Source organism: Pavona decussata, unplaced genomic scaffold (assembly GCF_977016875.1).
Source record: "Pavona decussata unplaced genomic scaffold, jaPavDecu1.1 SCAFFOLD_102, whole genome shotgun sequence".
NCBI classification, from domain to species: Eukaryota; Metazoa; Cnidaria; class Anthozoa; order Scleractinia; family Agariciidae; genus Pavona; species Pavona decussata.
The window spans coordinates 2,566,790-2,581,393 of NW_028145517.1; the positions used below are offsets into that span (position 1 = coordinate 2,566,790).

At 36.9% G+C, this 14,604-nt stretch overlaps 2 protein-coding genes across 2 annotated transcripts; one reads left to right on the top strand and one right to left on the bottom strand.

Annotated features, from left to right (window-relative positions):
* Window positions 1–1,077: 1,077 nt before the first annotated feature.
* Window positions 1,078–4,015, bottom strand: LOC146471614 (uncharacterized). The gene is made up of 2 exons (XM_085120142.1): window positions 2,659–4,015; window positions 1,078–2,507 (listed from the first exon to the last, which is right to left on the bottom strand). Exon 1 carries the CDS (start codon window positions 3,938–3,940, stop codon window positions 2,822–2,824), a length of 1,119 nt encoding a protein of 372 aa, XP_084976268.1. The 5' UTR covers window positions 3,941–4,015; the 3' UTR covers window positions 1,078–2,507; window positions 2,659–2,821.
* A 189-nt stretch (window positions 4,016–4,204) lies between these two features.
* Window positions 4,205–10,917, top strand: LOC146471615 (coiled-coil domain-containing protein 134-like). The gene is made up of 7 exons (XM_085120162.1): window positions 4,205–4,411; window positions 4,547–4,668; window positions 5,026–5,110; window positions 6,595–6,668; window positions 7,559–7,663; window positions 8,693–8,767; window positions 9,756–10,917. The coding sequence occupies exons 1-7, from the start codon at window positions 4,276–4,278 to the stop codon at window positions 9,858–9,860; spliced, it is 702 nt and encodes a 233-aa protein (XP_084976288.1). The 5' UTR covers window positions 4,205–4,275; the 3' UTR covers window positions 9,861–10,917.
* The last annotated feature ends 3,687 nt before the right edge of the window (window positions 10,918–14,604 follow it).

Consider the following 14,604-nt stretch of genomic DNA (forward strand, 5'->3'; position numbering starts at 1 on the left):
GATAATGATGATGATGATGCTTTGCAGAAACCGCCCACTTTTTTCTTTCAAAAATAAACTAAAGTCCTCTTACTTTTCACGGTCATCAATGGAGATACCGTAGAATTCCTAAACTAACGTTAATTTAATTTATCTTCCAATTAAACTCCGAACGGTAACGCCCCCCCCCCCCCCCCCCACCCCGAAAGTAGCGGCCCTTTGGAAATGACAACTCGACAACAATAAAGCGCCGTATTGTATTTGCTGTTATGTTTCAAGGAGTAGTTTTTGAGTTTTTTTTTTTCGCTATACAGTACGAACATTTTGGCCTTTTTTGCTAGTTTGCTTTGTTCATATGGAGAGTTAATAACATGCATAAACGGAATGACCATTAGAAAAATTACGTTTTTTAACCATCCGAAACTAACGGTCACCCGATAGTAACGGCCCCTTTTGCCTGCTCAGAAATCCAGAAGTAACTGCTACTTTCGGAATTCTACGGTAATATCTATTCTTTTAATTTGATTGGCCCCTAACCTCCACCACCACCGGGAATGACGAAGCGTGAATATGCGAAATAAAGAGTGAATAAACGAACGTAAAAATGTATGCCCTATGAGCTCCTATGGGTCTTTGTTTACACACCTTGGCTCCACATTTTTGTAATCTCTGTTCCTTCCTTTAACGAAGAAGGAAGGAAGGAAGGAAGGAAGGAAGGAAGGAAGGAAGGAAGGAAGGAAGGAAGGAAGGAAGGAAGGAAGGAAGGAAGGAAGGAAGGAAGGAAGGAAGGAAGGACTGACTGACTGACTGACTGACTGACTGACTGACTGACTGAACGAACGAATGAACGAACGGACGGACGGACGAACGAACGAACGAATGAATCACTGGACGTGTATCTGGCATCCCCAGGGTATTTTGCAGGGGCAGATGACGTCATCACCAACTTGGCAGAGACAGAACCTGTTGGCATCGATTGCACTCCGTAATCTTTGATTATTATCATTACTAGTTATAGGAGGGAAATCTGCATTTCAAATCGGCCGGGCTTATAATAATTAAAATAGAAACTGATGACAAGGTAATCCCTGTAACATGTCAACTTCAAACACAACAGCAACAAACTTTATTGAAAATGTAACAACGTTTATACCGTATTTAATACTCTAGCTCATATGATAGTTCAAAGTTCAGTGTACAGAATGGCTCTTTTATAGATAGAAAAGGCTTGGTCATAATGGTATGTGTAATTTACTTTGATTTATTCTTGTGTATACGCCCCCAGGGACTTATACTTGGAGGGGCTTATTATAGGAATCCTTTTTTGCGTTTAGAATTTAGGGGGCTTATATTCAGGATTTCACGGTAACTTCTTCTAAAAATCTTCATGTAGAAGAAAGATTTCTGTTTTCATTCTGGCACAGGCTTGGCATGTGGCTTTCTACTGAACAACAAAATCCCTTGTTGTGGTTATTTTAACGGTAAAAGAGATTTACATTACCTCAGCTACCATTGCTGTTTTGGAGCCTAGAGCTGTCTGATCTACCAATTAGGATATTTTTTAACAATAAGGCAAAGTTTGCATCACTTTTATCCAATAGAATACTAAACGTCCTGAAAGACGACATCATAAATATTTCAATTTTTGAAATCATGGGATTTATTAAGATGCTCACAAAGAGCATGATTAAAAGTTCCTACTTGCCAAAAATCAGCATCTTATTGCAATTTGGGAATGAAATATTGGGACTTTTGTGCTCCAATGACTAAATACAAATCCTTCTTTTTTTGTCTCTGTTCTAACCATTTAGAACAGGGACAAAACTACAAGGATTTGTATGGGGTCATCGGGGCATAACAATAGGCTGATTTAGCAACAGAATGGGAAAGTCATTTGAGGATGGTAGAGCAGCAGAATAGTCTGGATGTGAGTCTTTGTAGACTATCTCATGGGTATTGTTTATGCACGCACCATTATCAACTGAAGTTCCCATACTGTCGCTAAATCAGCCTAATAGTAATATAACCCCCTCCCCCCCCAAAAAAAAAATTGCAACGAGGTGCTGATTTTTGACAGGGAGGCATTTTTCATCGTGCTCTTTCAAAATATCTCAACAAATCCCATAATTTCGGAAATTTAGTTTTTCTGACGTCATTAATTTAGTACTCTATAACAAAGGCTTATAAGCTTTTGGCTTGATAACCAACCGCTGTTCGGGAAATGAAACCATGCTCATCCCGAAGAGATTATCGCTTGTCACGCCAATCTCATTCCTAGTGTCTCCTCCAGCGATAGGCTCTAAAAAGGTGTATAGTTGAAGATAGGAAATTAAGTTCCACTTATTCTTAATCCCAAAATTAATGTTGTCAAATTTGGATATGAACGTCACTAAATGACTAAAAAATTGCACATATATGGTTATGGCTCACTGTCTTATGACTCCTCACTCACAATTTCTTCTGATTCTGAGCTGATGGGATAAGTTCATTTAATCTCTCGAAAAAAGTCTCTGAGCACACCACAACCTCTTAGGAAGTAAGAAATAAACAGCAGTGAGGAGATTACTAATCTTTGGGATGCAATCTTCTCCTTGCAGATTCTGACTGATAACTTCCTGAAGGAGCTCTGTAACTGGACTCAGCTTCTCAATTTCTAACTTTTTAATCTTTCTTGAATACCTGGAAGACTCAATTTGTAACTCTATCACTTTGCCATCTGGTAAGGTGAACTCTAGTCGTACCTCATCGCAGGATGGGAGTCATGCACTGTCGCATGCAGTAGCCATGCGCTATCAAAACTTTTCAACCAAGCATCTAGAACAAAACTTTATTGATTACAGATTTATTGGCAACTGAGGTGGCACTTTAATCTTTTTCTTTTCCTTCTGTTGAGGAGATTCGACAAAAGAGTGATACAGTCTTGGGAGTTTATTGGATCCAGATCCATCAACTTACACTCAAGTAGGTCAATAGCTGTTCTCATCTCCACGAAGTCCTTTGCTTCTGATCTTTGAGCCAACAGACGCACAGTTTCTGCAATCATTTTGGAATTGTTGGACTCTTTGTCTTCTCCAGTTTCCCATTCAGACACCAACTTTTCAAACCTGTTTTTAATGTCGTGATACTTGCGGAACTGATGAATAGCAGCTTGCACAGAAGCAGGGGTAGGCTTTGTGTTCCTCGCAGCATCCTTAAAACTATGCCTGTCTATTTTATGCAGGCTTTGATGATTTGGAAAGAAGAAACACAGCCAGAAAAAGAAGTAATCTGTTATCGGAGGGACAGTTTCGCCAAGTTCTTCCTGTAGGAGTTCTACGACTTCTGTCATTGGTTCCACAACACCTCTAACTTCCCCCTCCTCCCAATGATTGTAACCTTCAGGTACATCGTGGGAAAAACCTGAATTTACATCCAAATCTCCACAAGTTACGTGAATGCTTGATTTTGAATCGGCGTATATAACGTGGTCATAATCTCCAATGACACAATGTTTAACAGTGGTTTTAATCGTCACCAGCTTTCCACAACTTGGTAAATGAAGGGTTACACTTCTGCAATCAGTAAAAGAAGTAGCACTGTGTTCACAGTGTTCTCGGCTGAATTCTTCATTTACAAACCACGTGAGGAGCTTAGCGGCCACGGGACCATTTTTTTGCAAAAAATCTATCACTTTATCGTACGTAAGCTGAAGTTTTGTGTCATTAAGAACCTCATAATCACGAAGAAGACCCTGTATTTTGCTCAACTTGTCGTCATCATCATAAATTTCGCCCACGTAACGCTTGATGAAATGCTCGGCTTTCGTTCGCAAAAGCTTCGTATGGAGGACACGTTTCGCGTTTTTGGTCACTTGAAGAAATCTCTGGCAGGTGAGGGCGAAGCTGTAAAACGAACTCGGGTCATCTATGAAGGAAACAATAATGCAAAGACCGTCATCTGGCAGTGACAACACGGAGGCCATTTTGATCTGTGGTATACCACGTGTATCAGCCCTTTCTTGCGATAAGTGGGGTGGGGAGTGGAAGAGCGCCTGGCATTTAATAAAATAACAAAAGTGTAAAAGAAAGTTAGATAAAGCTCCAATCTAAAAAATTGAAAGAAAGCGATAAAATAAATAAAGGTTAAAAATATACCCAATTTTAATCTTTCGTGCCTACGTGGAAAGGTCGGAAACGACTCACTGGAGGAGGAGTGGGGTAGTTTCATGACGAGCATGGAATTGAGGCTGCACCATGTGGGAAGCTAAAGGCGCCATCTTTTGTTCTTTTTAACTCAAGTCAGTTGAAGGACACAAGGATGAAACTTTCGTTGTTTGATTATTTATTTCTAGTCGTTTATGCCTCGGCTTCTACCTTGGCGAATGATCCGTCTTCTGCGAGCACATCGGAGAGTTCACCTAATTCACCGGAGCAGGACGCGAAAATGCTGATCTGTATCCTACTTCAATTGATGTCACGCATGAAACAAAACTTTATATTAGGTTAACTTCAATTCCTGAAAAGACTGTGTGATTTACCTAGGACAATTAAGGTAAATTTGGAGGTTTCCTTGACTCTCTTCGTTACAGATCGTGCAGGTTTTAAGCAAAAGCGCGCAGAACAAACTTACGCAGCAGAAAGTATCCTAAAGCTTCCAGACTATGCTAAACAGTTCAAGATGGTCGAGATAGTACTGGAAAAATTATTTAAGGTATTGTATTGAATTCATTTTATGCATGGATTGCTTAACTAAGACTGTTGTTAAATTTAAAAGGGGTGGGATGTTCTAGTTTCAGAATTTTGTAGTGACTGAGATGGCACGAATTTTGCTCGTTGGGGGGAGGAGGGGTACTCCCAGAAATAAGCTACAGTCAAACCTTTTTATTACGGACACCAAGGGGACAGGAATAAATGTCCGTATTATAGAGGTGTCCGTTTTAGAGAGGTAGGCTTTATATGGTTTTCTGTCCCTCAGGGACCAAGTGAACTGTCCGTAATAGAGAGGTGTCCGTAAGGAGAGGTTCCAATGTATATAGCTACTGACATTCCCTGTTACTCCTTAAAACAGGTGTTGAAAGACACTAGGGTTAAAATCACAGAATCTGGTTATATACCAGGACAAGCATTTCCCACAGAACAAGCACACTTAGAAGGTGATGGTGTGAATATAATCACTATATTGTTATTATTATTATTATTATTATTATTATTATTATTATTATTATTATTATTATTGTAAAATAATAACTCAGCAATTAATACTCTATTAGTTACATGACAAGTGTTAATTAAAGGGCTAATTTTCTGAGATTTCTCTCCATTTCTGTGAAAATTGCTCAAAATAAAAATAAAATAAATAATAAATCACTTTATTTAAAAGTCAATGTCTTTAGCACAGAGCACTAATTGGGGACACTATCTAGATCAAATTGGAATTTAGAAATGTTGGTTTTTGAGGAGAGAGGAAAACCGGAGAACCCGGAGAAAAACTTCTTGGGGCAAGGACGAGAACCAACAACAAACTCAACCCATATACAACGCCGAGTCCGGGAATCAAACCCGGGTCACTACACCAACCCTGCCCCCCTCCTTTCTCTAACAACAAATTACTCTTAAAGTGCTAAGAAGAGAATTTAAAGCAATTTATTATTCCTGGAAAACAAACTACAGGCTTGGATGATAAGTTTCTAGCAAATTATTTCTTCAAATTGCACAAGAAAAATGTGAAGAAATTGGCTAATTTTTTTTAAGTTACGATCTATTTCAATCCTGTTGTGCATTTCTCAAAGCTCCCAAAGAGCTTTGAGGCCTGAAAAGTAATTATAGCCCCATTCACACCAACAAAACATGTTTAATTAAACCAAGTTTAACAAAATGAAAATTGGTAACAGAAAGCTGAACCATTGGCTTTGACATAGGATTCAGTTAAACTTTTAACTCTCATTCATGCTAAATCTGTAGTCAACAAAAATACAAACGCAGTTTTAACTAAACAGCTTTTAAACGTGTCCCTTGGTGTGAATGCGGCATTTGTTATCCTTTTTCTACAGAATGCTGGTTGTTTTTTCGTACAAGCTAACTCGATGTGTTTCTCAATCTTAAAAAAACTTAAAATGTTTTAGCTTTCAAAAGTATCAAAAATTGAATTCATTCATCACAAAATTAATTACCAAAGAATTCAAGCAAACACACTGATAGAAAAAAAAAACATACAAGTTACATTGCATGTGGAATGAGAAACTGGGTTGGATTCTGTTTTTCAAGGTGATTTGCTTCAATCTTGTTAAATTGTTTTAAAGATTAAATGTTACAACTGGATAAAATATTACATCATTCTACACTGTTTTCTTGTTTGTTACAGTTGCTTTTGTCATTGTTTTTTTGTTTAAAGGCCAACTTAAAAGAACATTGTCTTGGCTTTGTTATTGTTTATATAACTGTAATTGATGAGAATTATATAACACTTCAATGTGTGTGCAGGGTTTTTGTTTTTGATCAAGCTAAAGGTTACCTGCAAAGTTCAACAACCATGATGTGAAATAGTTCAGTCTCGACTAGCAACATTCTTTTAATAAAAAGATATATTAAATATTTCTACTTTCTTTTCATTTCCATATTAATAATTTCCCTCCTCTAGCATTAGCAAATGTGTTGGAGAACACAGCTCTTTTTGGGGATATCCTTCTTCGACTCCCTGACGTAACATACAAGGTAAAATGTTTTGAATTTAATATACATGACTGTATATTCAAGCAGAGCAAGGGTTATCTATTAAGCATAACCGAGTTACTGACAAGTAGTTGAACTTGCAATCTGACTGGCTAAGTGAGGGCATTCTAACTTTCATTAGTATAAATCTACTAGAGTTCTATCATCAATGCTGTTCTCTGATTGCTACACTACTCGCTATCTATTCTGTGATAGATAGTGAGTAGCGGTTTTCAACAAAATGGCAGCCGCTTCTTCGCATTTTTAAAGTGCCTGCGATGAGGATATAGATAATTTACTTGTTTAGTTTTGAACGACTTAAGTAGATTTATACTAAAACAATTAGATTATTCGCTCTCAATTTCTATGCGTGATAGAAATCTCGAGCTCATAATTATTGTTAAATAGACTGCCCAGGATCTGCGTGCAAGGACAATTTGCCAATCACCAGGTTATGCTACATGTTAAATAAAAAGATGGGTAGCTGTCAGTTTATCAACTCTCAGATAGTTGGCGATGGGTGAATTAAGCCCCCCACCAACCATTTGCCAACAGAAACCTTGAGCTTGCCATCTAGGTGTTAATAATTGTTATTTAGAAACTCTTCTCGTTTTATATGGACAATAGCTTATTCTAAGGTTTTACTGCTAAAATGTTTATGAGAATTTGTTACTCGTATTCTTCTTTTGCCCTGTTTAATTTTGTTATGATTTCCCAATTTCACTGCATTTGAGATTGTCACAACTTTAACGAAGACCATAACTGGTTCATATGCTAATATTTTGTTGCTCATTGTGGATAATGATAATTATTGTTAATTATAATTATAATTATTACTTTCCATTGGTATTTATTGCTAATAATAATTATTATTATGTACTGTATTAAATCAGGTATATAGCAAATCCAAAGAATCAGAACTCCTCGCCAGATGGAGTGTGAGCTTTTGCAATGAAACACAAGTCTATGATGAAACAGACTCAAAGTTATTAGACTTGGTGAGTTAATTAGTGGTTCCTCTAAAGTCCACTATTTTACTGTCATATCGAAATAGTTGTAATTAACCACGTCTCTGCTACTAAAGACATGGTGAAAATGAATGCTGTTAGCCAAATGCACATCATTCCAGCTACTTTTGGGAGATTCTGAGAGGTATGGACAAAGGTGTCCACTTTCGCACTACAAGATGGACTAGGGACAGATGACTTTTTGGACAAGTAAGTATTCTGAGATGGATAGGTGATCTTGGTGTGAAAATGGGACAGGCACGATTTCATACATAGAAGTCATCTGTTCTGTCAGTCATTCCATATGGTGTGATCATTTTTTTTTTTTTTTCTTTGTGGGAACTAATTATTCATTTTTTGTGATTTGGAAATACTATTTTTTTTTTCAGCGGGAAGTGCAGCAATTCTTGTAAAATAAGTTATAAACACATGGAAACCAAAAAACAAAATTAGGTTTCCTATATGTGTCCCATGAACCTGAGTTACAACAAACTTGTCAATAGTCACTTCAGGCGGAGTAGTATTACTCGTACTAGGTTACTTAGCTTCATGCTAGGTATTCTATGATGGACTAGCACCAAATCTTGCCATGGTTTCCAAGTGGCATTAAGTGTCTGGCTTTTAATAGGCCATTTCCGAGTTGTTTTAAGCCTCACCATGAAAGCGAGGCTGCTGCGAGAGACAGGGTGGGATGGAGAAAACAAGTCAACGGCCCTATTCTCCCAGAGGAGATAAGGAACTAAGTCAAAGTAAGTCATGAAAGCGAGGCTAAGTGCATAGTTGTTATTGTGAAAATTAGTTTTCATTCATATGCATGCAAACAAACCTAATTTTTGTATGAAAAGCTTTGCACTTAGCCTCGCTTTCATAATGAGGTACACGGCAACTCAGAAATCGCCTATTTCATATTGATATAGTGAATTTAAATGGCTAAAGGGGAGATTCTCCTCCTCCCAGTCTGCCTTAGTTTAGACTTAAGTTCTCTATTTCTCAACTTAACATGTTTGTTTGTTTGTTTAGATGGCACAAGAACTGAGACTTGTACCAAGAGATCCCAACTACGTTAACCCTTACAGAAATAGTGCTAAAAAAGAGGTATTTGTTTATGATGCTACTTAATAAACTCCTTCCCATGTAAACAGGCCCCCCTTGTTGTAGGTGACTTGTGGAAAGTAGATGTCGTGTAACTCTAGGAATTAATTGATTTGATTCAATTTTGAGCCATTTAGAAAAAAGAAGACTGAAGGACTTTAAAATGATTGTTTAACTTCAAGTCTTTTCTCTTTGGGAAAATTTTGTTTTGATTCAACACATTGCCTGGATGCATGTCTGCATAATAAAATATTTTGATACAAGGGCAAGTTTAAAGTGATAAATCAGGTTTTCCATCAAAAAAAGAACAAAACGAAAGTCACTTTTTATGTATGATGTGTAATACAATAAAGATTGTGGTGAAGACCTGCCCAAACAAATACCAGTTCAGTAAATTAATTTCATAATATGAGGCCCAAATAGTATGCAGCAGAGGTGAAAAAAGTCACTATTTTGTTTTGTTAATCTTTTTGTTACACACTGTATTTTACCAAGAGCAAATTGCATTGGATGTCTGGGGTCACTGCTGTGTCAGATGAGTAATAACTGGTCTTGCATTACTTGTGTACTACGTAGAACTAGTGAAGAGCGGCACCAAGTGGTCAAGTCGATAAACAGTTCCTCAGGAAACAGCAGTCATTGATTAAATTAATGTCTCTGATGTATAATGTTTGTTGACAATAATTGTTTGTTGACAATAATTATTAACTTAAGGTGCATTCGATTTACCCCATTCTGGAATAAGAATACATACAATGATGACAAGAAATCCCTCGCGAGAGGTTTTTGGAGTTACTGGAGTACAAAACTGCTCTTAAATTATCCTGTGTCATCGCATCTGTGTAGTAATGTCTTCCCAAATTTACTTAAAAAGAAAACTTTTAGCAACTGTTATGCTTATTCTCATTCCAGAAATACGCTGTTAATCGAATTCTACCTTAGTTAAAGTAGCCGAGATGTAAAAATAACAGCTGCTAATTTTGTATTTCAGGATTTGAAAACTGAAAAGAATAACCAAGAGGATTCTTCAAAGAAAAGCAGGAAGAAAAAAGAGAAAAAGAAGCGAGGGCCAAGATTAAGCCATGCTGAATTATAAACACAGAGAATAAATGAAGTTGTGTTAGATTTTTGTTACCTACTTCAGGGTGTTGTGTTAATATTCAGGAAGCCCATGGGGTAATGAGGATTGCAAATGTCTGCGGAGTGACAAATATGGTCAAATCCCTAGTAAGGTCACGTAAGACCCTTGTTGATTATGCATGTACACAATCACAATCATTGTAAGTTGTGAGTAATGTTACTTGACAGTAGATTTGAATTTTTAGTGAAGGCCGGCATGTAGCAATAAAATTTCCAAGTATTTATGAAAGCATGTCTTCACTATAAATTTGAATCTGCTCTAGATCACTTTGCCTCGCAACTGACAATAATTGTAGTATGATAGAAACATTTCTCATTAATTTTAAAATCAAATGTATTGTCCTTTTTCTTAAAATTATTCTTAGAAAGTCTGCTTCTTTCAAGACCCTTTAAAAATTAATTTCACATGAAAGGCTTTGCTCTTAGCCTCCCTTTTGTAGTGAAGTTCAAAGCAACTCAGAAATGGCCTATTGAGAGCAGAAATTTAGAGATGCATTCATTTAGTAGTAAACACCAACCACTGACAAAAATTTGGCTCTTGTATTTATTCATAGGCGTGGGTCCTGCACAACTTAAGTGGTCACCATTGGCTGCTTAATAGCAGTTGGCCTAAATAGGGGTTTGTCCAATGTGAAAGAAACATTACTTTTATGGTAATCCCCTTGGAGGCTTGTCAATCATTTATAATTCTAAGTGAGCAGCCAATAAATGACGTTCATTTGAGTCAGATGAATGAATCTTGATATCCAATGAAACACCGGGCCCTGGTTGTTCAAAGTGTGGATAACATTATCCAGTGGATAAAATGTATTATTTAGTTGGAGTACATTTTATCTGCTGGTTAAAGTTATTTGCTCTTTGAACAACTGTAGCCAGATCAAGATCTAAGGGTTTTGATCTGAGATCAAACACATTTTTTAGCTTACATCAAACTTGCATTTTAAGTACTGTACTAGTGTTGATACTGAAATGTTAAAATTGCACAAATTTCCAATAAAGCTACATACAAAGTACAGCCCACTCCTGCCATTTTTCAAATCGTAAGTGCATCACTGTTCTCTGAATGGCTAAAAACTGCCTTTATGCAAAGTATGCTGAATGTGCAGTCTCTCTTGGTCTTTGTCCTTTCTGTTTTCTTTCACCATGACAGAAATATAATAAAAACTGAAATGACTAGGAGAAACCTCTGCTAGCAGAGTTCCTATTTTAAGGTAGAAGTTATCAATAGACACTTCTCCAAAATGGCGGCCAAAAATTCAAATAAGATAAAATAAAAAACGTATATACCAGCACTAGAAAGTGCACTTTTATTTTAGTAACCCTCCAAAGTTTCAGCATATCAGGTGTAATATCAGCTAAGAAAATGTAAGTTGAAAAATGAAAAATTTACAAACGTTTGTATGACTGAGGGTATGACGTATACCCCCAGTCATACAAACGTCTGTAAATTTGTCAAATTTCATCTTACATTTCCCAAGCTGATATAACACCTAATATAAAGAAACTTTGCTAGGTTACTAAAGTAAAGGTGCTCTTTCCAGTGCTGGTATCAGTTTTTCATTCAGTTCAATTTTAACTCATTCAATCTGTTACCGCCATTTTGGAGAAGGGTCTATTCTCCTCTTCATAAACTGTGAGAAGACTAGTACGAGGAAAGGATTGTGGGAAGGTTTGCGTAGACGAATGACCTTTCGCCGACACGCATTTTTGGCATTTTCTCGGAGTTGCAAAGCTTTTATTAAATAGTTTGACCCAAACGAGTATTTCCTATACAACTGGCTGCCGAGGAATTCAATTTTCATTTCGTTTACCCAAACGACCCCACAATCCTACACTCACTACAGTCTCTCCGTAGTTTATGGAGTAGGGATTTTAAATTCTACACTAAAGCTGAATTGTATGGTCGACGTATCACTCTTATCAAAATTCCTGAGGTTCAATTCACCATTACTTAATCCCTTCACGAGGCCTACACAAGGCTTATACCTCTATGATATAAAGTTTATTAGACAAATTTCGTATAGGAATGAGTTAATATGAAAGTCGTATAAGTACGACATAGGAAAACCCATGCAAACAACGGCCACCTTTAATTAGAACCTAGTTTAAAATCAAGTCCACCTTCAAATTAAAAGAAGTAACAAAAACAAATGAAAACACCACTTGAAATTCTGCCCGTTTTATTCTCTAACAATAGTATGCAATACAGTTAAGATAGGAAGAAAAATTACAGGATACAAAACTTAAGTTTTACTGAAGTCGCTATTTATCGAGTTTGAGCTTTAACACAAAATCTAACTGGAGAGGATCATGCTGGCCACAGCGAAATTCTAAATCGAATTCTTATTTGACATCCTATGTCCAAACTGTTGTTCTAAACCGTGTTTCCCTAATTCCTACCTTTTAAAGTTAAAAAAAAAAATCCTAAGCCCTTATTCGTAAAGGTAATCACAAAGGCTAATTTTAATCCCTAAATCCTACATCGGCCAATTCTACAACGTAATTGTGTCTGCCAATAATGAGAGTTCTTCTCATTAAACATTGTTCAGTTACTTGCATTGTAACACCAAGAAATCTTCCTGAATTAGTAGGTTGTTAGTTTATTAATGTGGTTATACTTGTTAGAATCAGGAAGAATTCAGATGTTCCAAGAGCAGCCAAATTATAAGTCATTTTTCGTTATCAATCTACGTTTGTTGGTTTCGGAAAAAAGTAACCCGCGTTTCTAAAATCTTTTTTTTTTTCAATCAGTCAGTGAAAACCAATGTAACATGGGCACTCTAATGTTAAATTCGGCGATTTTTTGGCGAAGATCCAGGATTGCTTGTTGCAGTAATTTCTACACACAGGCCAAAAGTGATACGTAGAATTTATATGGTCGCATCGAACACGATTCAAGATAATATAATCGAATTTGCACTCTTTTACACTTGAGGCCGGCCTATCACCGGTCCCAAACTAAAGCCTATATTAGTTCCCATCTGCGTGGTTATTAGGTCGATTTACGACGATCTTTTCTAGTTCTGATATGCGCTGACTTGAATTATACTAAACGCAATATTAACACAACGTAATCACTATAAGTATGGCCACTTCAAGGGCCAGCGTCCGCATCTGTGTTTATCGTATGCGATTCTATGTCTTCCACAGTCTATAGTTTAATACATTGATGAACCAGGATTTTATTTACAGCTTCTTTTGCGTATAAGAACTTAATTGAAACAAAAGTTTCAGTTTATTTTTCGCTTATGAAAAAGAATTACCGTTATTTTTACAACTATTTCTTTTAAAAATGCTGTTGCAAAAAATATTTATGTACATTAACAGCAGAACATTTTTTTACAATATACTCAACCACAGTATAACACGAAAATTACTCGGACAAAATTAAAATGACCGCAACAAACAAAGTAAAATTTGCCTACCAAGTCTTTAGATAGCGCAGCCCTTTCCAATATGTGATGGTTTATTGCGTCACATATTGATACGTTGAGCAAGTTAAGAAACAATCAGATTGCAGAAAAATTTAATGTCCTAACGCTTCTTTCTTCTTCTTTCATTTCAGCTGAAAATGATAGCCTTTTTAGTTTTTTACCCTGTTACTCCCACAGCAAAGCATCAAATCTTTTGTGGTTCACTGAGTTTCTCGTCCACGGATGAAATGCCATTGTGTGACCCTTCAAGTTAAAAATCTCATGCAATACTTTCCAATGGTGCCGTTTTTTGTTTTTCAATAGTTTTAAAAACAAGATTTAAAAATTTCTCTTGAATTTTGATTTTAAACTCGGTATGTGGGGAAAAAGATTAAAAAGTAACCAATTATTTTGCGAATCTCTGTGAGTGACTACACTCTTTCCAGAAGACCGCAGCAGTAATGCAAACAGACCGGAAGACTTTGAAACGTCATTGTATAAGAATGATGATTCTTGCACAATCAGCCCAAACAACTCTTTTGTAAACAGTAAAGTGGAAAATATCGATACTCAAGAACAATTACTAATGAAAGTAATTTGCGAGCCTTCACAGAAATGTTTTTTAAACTCAAGGAGATGTCAAGAGGCCTGTGGAGTATTTGGGTTTATTTCAAATGGTAAAAACCCACGAAGCATGAATCATGAAAGATCAAAGGGATGGCGCGCTTGCATGCTCAATTTAATTCTGAGGTGTCGATAAAGGTTTGAACCTACGAGAGTCTAACACGAAATAAATTGATTGAAAGGCTGTCAGTGCAAAAAGTTCCCATCTATTTCTAATATATATGATATATGACCAGTGTATAAGTAGAACTTTTTGCACTCAGTTCTCTCAATTGCGAGATTATACAAGCCCCTCGCCCTAAATTCATTTCATGGAAAACAGAAATTCGTCTGCGCTCGCTCACACGCAGGCAAGTCATCCCTCTGCCTTGTAGGGTTGGTAGGAGTGGTAACAATGTATGACCTCATGAACCTTGAAACAGAGCGTAATGATATCATGAACTAATGACCTCATGTTCAAAACCACGTTAGAGATGTCGGAAGTGGTGGCAAAGCGTGAGGGTGGGGAGGGTGGCACAGGGAAAGACCGTTTCAAACATGTTGTTGGTTGTGGTGTGTGTGGGTGGGTGGGGGGGTGGGGTGTTGGGAGGGGTAGGTAGGGAAAAGGGTAATGGGAATTTGACATGATTTTTATGGAAATGACCTCGTTGACAACTCCTTGAG

What these genes read in the sequence shown, in the direction of transcription:
- LOC146471614 (XM_085120142.1), bottom strand. Translation starts at nt 3,940, where the DNA reads ATGGCCTCCGTGTTGTCACTGCCAGATGACGGTCTTTGCATTATTGTT.
- LOC146471615 (XM_085120162.1), top strand. Translation starts at nt 4,276, where the DNA reads ATGAAACTTTCGTTGTTTGATTATTTATTTCTAGTCGTTTATGCCTCG. An exon ending in TACTGGAAAAATTATTTAAG is followed by an intron (nt 4,669 to 5,025) that starts GTATTGTATTGA and finishes TCCTTAAAACAG; the next exon opens with GTGTTGAAAGACACTAGGGT. An exon ending in ACTCAAAGTTATTAGACTTG is followed by an intron (nt 7,664 to 8,692) that starts GTGAGTTAATTA and finishes TTGTTTGTTTAG; the next exon opens with ATGGCACAAGAACTGAGACT.